This window comes from Sphaerodactylus townsendi, linkage group LG13 (genome assembly GCF_021028975.2).
Source record: "Sphaerodactylus townsendi isolate TG3544 linkage group LG13, MPM_Stown_v2.3, whole genome shotgun sequence".
NCBI lineage: Eukaryota > Metazoa > Chordata > Lepidosauria > Squamata > Sphaerodactylidae > Sphaerodactylus > Sphaerodactylus townsendi.
In genome coordinates this window covers 57,019,472-57,025,641 of record NC_059437.1, presented here as the reverse complement: position 1 = coordinate 57,025,641, position 6,170 = coordinate 57,019,472, and the positions used below count along the sequence as shown (strand labels likewise).

The 6,170-nt window shown below is 51.5% G+C and overlaps 1 protein-coding gene across 19 annotated transcripts in view; it reads left to right on the top strand.

Annotated features, from left to right (window-relative positions):
- Positions 1-6,170, top strand: part of GIT2 (GIT ArfGAP 2) — a 34,285-nt gene that overhangs the window by 402 nt on the left and 27,713 nt on the right. For 10 of the 19 annotated variants that reach the window (XR_007246062.1, XR_007246061.1, XM_048514850.1 and 7 more), the window contains exons 2-3: positions 2,524-2,657; positions 5,633-5,745. Coding sequence is in view for 17 of the 19 variants with exons in the window: in XM_048514850.1 (XP_048370807.1) it covers positions 2,524-2,657; positions 5,633-5,745 (247 nt within the window). In the remaining 2 variants the exon portion in view is untranslated. Of the gene's footprint in view, positions 1-113; positions 245-2,523; positions 2,658-5,632; positions 5,746-6,170 lie in introns of those variants that run through there. The other 9 variants (XM_048514865.1, XM_048514858.1, XM_048514861.1 and 6 more) reach the window with 3 other exon arrangements.

The window sequence follows — 6,170 nt, the reverse complement described above, 5'->3', positions numbered from 1 at the left end:
GGCCTTTCTGGGCCTCCGTCCCTCACTGAGTGGCGACGAGGCGCCCGTTAGTGGCGTAACGAGAGACTTGGCGAATGGCGCTTCTGGGGCGGGCACGCGCCGCTGGCGTACGCATGCGCAAGGCGGCTGGTCCGGGGCTGGTGGCGCGGAGAGGGACCCGTTAGCAGCGGCGGCGGCGGCGGCAGGGGGGCCATGTCCAAGCGGCTGCGGAGCAGCGAGGTCTGCGCGGACTGCAGCGCTGCGGGTACGAGCTTCTTGAGGGGAGAGAGAGGAGGAGGAAGGCCCGCCTCTCGCTGTCTCTGAGCGCGTGCAGAGCGCCTCCCTTTCATGGGGAGGCCTCTGCTTGTCCCCCTCCTTCTCACCTTCGGGTGTACAGGAGGAATCTCCCTCCCGCGGGTTAAAGTTTTTTTTTTGGGGGGGGGGGCTCAAGACAGCCCTCCCCCCTCCGCCTGGAAGGGAAGAAGAGCTGAAATTGAGAAAAGCAGAGTCTCAGTCCAGACCCCCCCCCCCCTTCTGCTACTGCTGCTTCGAGAAGGGCAGCCTTTTGACTTCGGCAGCAGTAGCAAAAGAAAGGGGGGGGGTCTGGATTCAGACCCCGCTTTTCTCAACCTCAGGAAGTCTCCAAGCAGCTCCCAACCCCCTCCCTACAGCAGGCACCTTGTAGGAGTGGGGGAACAAATCTGGTCCCCCAGATCAGAGTCTCATGGGGAGGAGTGGAGAATCGAACACGGCTCTCCAGATTGGAGTCCACCTGCTCTTAAGCCAACTGCACCACTTTGGCTGATCCCCCTCCCCCCCTCACAACTACTCCTGCCCCACCAGGCCTCCCTGCCGCCCCCCCAGCTGCCTGCCAGATCTAAGTGCGCTTTAAGAACCAGACTTGGTTGTCTGGAGGCTGCTGTCCCCTGGCCAGTCTGGCCCTGAGACTGGCCTCTTGACAGGGCCCTCCATGGGCCAAGGCTAACCAGCAGATGCATGGCCAGAGGAGTGTGTGGGCCAGGCTGCCCTGTCACCCCAGGGTCCCTCCTTGCGACTGGGAGGGCTTTCCTCCATAGTCAGGCTGGCAGAGCCACTCTAGCAGTTGGGCTCCAGGATCATGTCAAAGGTGTCTGCGTTTGTACACCAAATCCACACCCTTGCCTGTGACTTTACAACTCGGAAGCAGATTTTTCAAGAGCTGTCAGAGGCCAACCCAGATTGCTGGGGGGGGGGGGAGGCTGCACCTGACCCATGTGCCAGGATGTGTTTGTTATTTATTTAGAAAATCGCCACGCTCCTTCTCCTGAAACCTCCTGAAAGTGCCTTGCAAGCAAGACTTTCTTTTTTAAGCAAAGCCATTTTTAACATCCATTTTTAACGTTTCTGGGGGGTAGCTGTGCTGGTCTGCAGTCGAGCAGCTAAATTCAAGTCCAGGAGCACCGTAGAGATGAACAGCATTTTGGGGTTCCGATCTTTCGAAAGCCAAATCTCCCTTGGCAGAGTCATTGGTAGCTGACTAAGGGAGCTTTGACCCACAAAAACTTATACTCCCAACGTCTTGTTGGTCTCTAAGAAGTTACCAGATTTTTTTAGCAAAGCTGATGCCATTAAAACCAACCAGCGCATTGCAGCGGTGCGGAATATACACTGATCAGCGTTGCAGGTGGTGCCTTTTGCAGTCAGGAGTTGCTCGTGAGAAAGCCTGACCTGCCACACCCTTGATTTTGATGGGCTCTTCCTAGTTCTTCTCTTTCCATGGGAATGGTGACTTTTGGCTGTTGCTGCAAAACTGCCCTATAAGACAAGCAACGGATGAGTTTTCTGGCTACGCAAGGACACTCCTTAGAGGACCCCGGCAGACCATTTTTCTCAGCGGCTGCAGACTTTCCAAGTGATGAGGCACCTGTTGTTTTAAAGATCTGAAGTTCTTAACAGCAAATAACAGCCCCTTCCAGCTTCCCAGAAAGAGCTCTTGTGTCGTGGCAGCAGACTTCCTATATTGCCCCATTTCACCAAGGCCTCAGCCTGTGACTAAAGATGAAGTTTGACTCAATACTTTTCACACTTCCTGTTTTGGGTGACCCTCATGTGTTCCTGTAGTGCTCGCCCCTCCTTGCAGGCAATATGGATCCGCCTTTTTTTTTCTGGGTTACTGATGCATGAACTGGTTTTTGAATTTTAAAAGTTAGGTTAAAAAAACGAACTTGGGCAATGACTGAATTAGTGTGTTTGTTGCTTCCGTTTGCCCAGCAGCACACTGGGTTAAGTGAAAGGAATAACCTCTGTCAGCAGCTCTGCTGGATTCCCGCAACTTCTGCTTGCTCCACGTGCTGAACACTGCTGCCATTTTGTTGTCAAAGGCTTTCACGGCCGGATTCAACTGGTTGTGGTGGGTTTTCCGGGCTGTGTGGCCGTGGTCTGGTGGATCTTGTTCCTAACGTTTCGCCTGCATCTGTGGCTGGCATCTTCAGAGGTGTATCATAGAGGGGAGTCTGGGACACAGCGTGTAACCCACCACAACCAACTGCTGCCATTCTTTTTCAGACCCGTGCTGGGCATCCATCAACCGGGGGGTCTTGATCTGCGATGAGTGCTGCAGCGTCCACCGGAGCCTGGGTCGCCACATCTCCCAAGTCAAGCACCTCAAGCACACGCCGTGGCCCTCGACATTGCTGCAGGTAATCAGCAGTCTGGCTATCCATCCTTGCATTTGCCTGCAGCAGTCACCTGGCCACCTGGCAAAGAGGTGCCTCCGGTGGCCATTTCTGGTTCTGTGGGATAAGATAGGGGAAGAGTGTGCTTTTGGACAGCTTCCTTGCCTGGCCTCTGAGAAGCAACACTTCCTTGGCACAAGCACCCAGGCCAGTGACCGGGCTGGGTGCCATGACTCTGTGAAGCGAGTCACTGCTGATAGTTCTGGCCTTCAGCCCTGAGTGTTAAGACCCACTGAAGGAAGTAGAACTGAAGCTTCTGAGGACAGTTGTTGCTGGTCAGTCTCATGTTTTGTTCCAGGTGCACCCCTGTGACTTTCAGGTTTAGTAACTTCCAAGCACTCCCCTCTTTATGAATGCTTTTAAAAAGCTGCCTGCTCTTCTCTTGTATGCATTGATTCTGTTCCTGTGCCTCTGTAGCAGGGGTCTTCAAACTATGGCCCTCCAGATGTTCATGGACTACAAATCCCATCCTCTGCCAGAATGGCCAAGTGGCAGGGCTGATGGAAATTGTAGTTCATGAACATCTGGGGGGCCATAGTTTGAAGACCCCTGCTCTGTAGTATAGACAAAGCCACATTGGCAAATGGCTGCAGTGAAGGCGTCATTTTTACTTTTGTTTATTTATATCCTGCCCTCCCCAACAGGGCTCAGGGCGGCAACAACACAGAATCCAAGTACAATAATAAAATAACCAACAGTACAGTATTTAAAACATTAAAAAATCATACACAGCTAAAAACCCCCCCCCCCCCCCAGTACCCTTTATTGCACCCATGGGAAGCCAGCGATAGCACTGGTGAGGCCAGCTGGCTAAATGGAAATGCCTGGTGGAAAAGCTCCGTTTTACAGGCCCCGTGGAACTCATGCAAGTCCCGCAGGGCCCCGATTTCTCTAGGGAGCTTCTTCCACCAGGTAGTTAGCCGTGAAGGTATCCCTGGCCCCTGGGTTTTTTACCCAGAAAGTAAATGCAGCTACTTGGCTGCCACTCCTTTTGCTGTGGTCTCCAGAATGGGTTCAGTAGAGCCACTGGGATTCTTGGAAGTTTATCTGGTGTTTCTGACTGAGAATAAATGTAGCACCAGTTTTCATTTTCCTCCTCTTCCAAATTGTTCCATGTATGGAGCTGCTGGAGGGCTTCACGGGCACATCCCAGGTAGGCTAACTAGTTCATAGCAGTGGCGCAAGAGCAGTGGCACGGCGCAGAGGCGTAGTGGCTAAGTACAGTGACATAGTGGCTAAGAACAGTGGCTAAGAGCAGGTGCACTCTGATCTGGAGGAACCGGGTTTGATTCCCCGCTCTGCCACTTGAGTTGTGGAGGCTTCTCTGGGGAATTCAGATTAGCCTGTACACTCCCACACACGCCAGCTGGGTGACCTTGGGCTAGTCACAGCTTTTCAGAGCTCTCTCAGCCCCACCCACCTCACAGGGTGTTTGTTGTGAGGGGGGAAGGGCAAGGAGATTGTAAGCCCCTTTGAGTCTCCTGCAGGAGAGAAAGGGGGGATATAAATCCAAACTCTTCTTCTTCATATGTAGCATTGGTGAGTCCCACCAGTTCAAGCCAGTGGTCAGCGTGAACCATGTGCATATCCTTGAGCGTGTCCCAGAATTGGTGGTGACCCAGAAGAAAGTAGTGAAGGAGGAAAGTGGTCTAAAAACTGGTGTTTGGTGGAATTGTGCAGAAAAGTGCCGTGGTTCTCATAGAGTCTGATTATGCACTGTTTGTCATCATTCTGTGCCTTGTCCTCTTCAGTTCCTACCAAGTTCATGAACGTTCTGTGATTGGAAGCATCTCTTTGGTGGGGCAGGAAGCAAACATAATAGCATTCTGAATCACATGCAGGACCAAGCTACGCGGGTCTTTGCTGCCTTGATAAGCCCCTTAACGCTGTGAGGCAAGATACCCTCCCCATCCATTGAGAGCAATATAATCTGCCTGGGGCTGTTTGTTTACAGAGAAACATGAATATGTGGCCTGTCAAGGGATTTTTTTTTATGCACCATAAAGCAGTCAGCTACTTGGACCTTGATACTCTACTAAAAGCTTGGTAACCAGGACAGGCTATGCGACCTTTGGGAGCCTATACAATAAACCACTGATTTTTAATCACCATAGTAATAGGTAGAGGGATGTGTGTTTGCTTGGGGGGTGTGTGTGTGTGTGTGTGTGTTAAACTGTTTTGTCAAGGTTGAGCTTGGAATTTGCGTTGAAAGGCACAAAGTTGCCCAGCTGCCATTGCAGCGACCCAAGTGGGACCTCTTGTATTTGAAGGAGGGCTGGGACAGAGCGAAGGGCTGGTTTTTCACATCTTGGCTTTGTGAGTGAAATTCTGATGAGGGGGGCAATATTTTTATTTATTTATTTAAAACTTTAGTTAGCTACCTTTTTCCCTTGTGAAACCCCAGGTGGCCTTACTGTATTAGTGAAACATTATTAAAATAAATTTAAAAAACAGTAAACATAATAAAACATCAATTCTGAGAAACAGAAAGAAAGTTAACAATTTAAAAACTCCAATTAGGACTGCCCATAAAAAACCTGCATCAGTCCAGGGTGGTCCTAAATAAAACCATCTTCAACTGCCCCCTGAAGATGGGCCGTGAGGCAAATGAGATCCTGGGACTGGAGTCCTCTCCTTAGTAAACCCCAAACCTGAGCTGCCCTCTGAAGGCCACATTGTCTAATGGTTTACATCTTTGGGAATTCGTTGTGCTGTGATGTTTATCCTGACAATTTCAACTTTGTACTTGAATTTACTTTAACAAAAATAAAAAAGAACACCACTCCAGCACTTTTCAGAACCAGCTTTAAAAAAAAACAAAACACAAAACAACCCAGCCAGCCCTGGCCCTGCTGAGAAACTGTCCGCTGCCAACGGCTGCTTCAGCAGGGAGGACCATCCGGGTTCTGTGCTCATGGTTCAGGTTCCGTCTTTCGCAGATGGTGGAGACCTTGTACAATAATGGCGCCAACTCCATCTGGGAGCATTCCTTGCTGGACCCTGCATCCGTCATGAGCGGAAGGCGCAAAGCGAACCCCCAGGACAAAGTGCAGTAAGTGGAGCTGTTGGGGGATCACCTGGAGGGAGGGGGGGTGGGTGGGTGGGTGGGTCTCGTGGCCACCTTGGGCTGATGTGAGCCCCGCAGGGAAATTTCAGGTGTTTGGCCTGGCTCTCCAGAACTCTGTGCTTAGGAAGGGAACCTTGCCCTGAGCAAGAACTGGCTGGTTATCTCCTATCCAGATGTGAATGCGACTCCACTCTTCTGTTGCTGCCTGCACCCCCGCTCTCTCCTGCCCCCCACCGTCCCTTGTTCATGCCTCTGCCACCTTCTCCTCAAAACTTCCCCTCAGGCTGTGAAAAATGTCCCCCCTGCCCCCAAATAGACTGCATCCCTTGGGTTAACAGCAGTGCTTGTCGATATTCCCTTGCCCTTCCTGGTCAGCCCACGGCACAGTTGAGAACTATCCTGTGGATAGT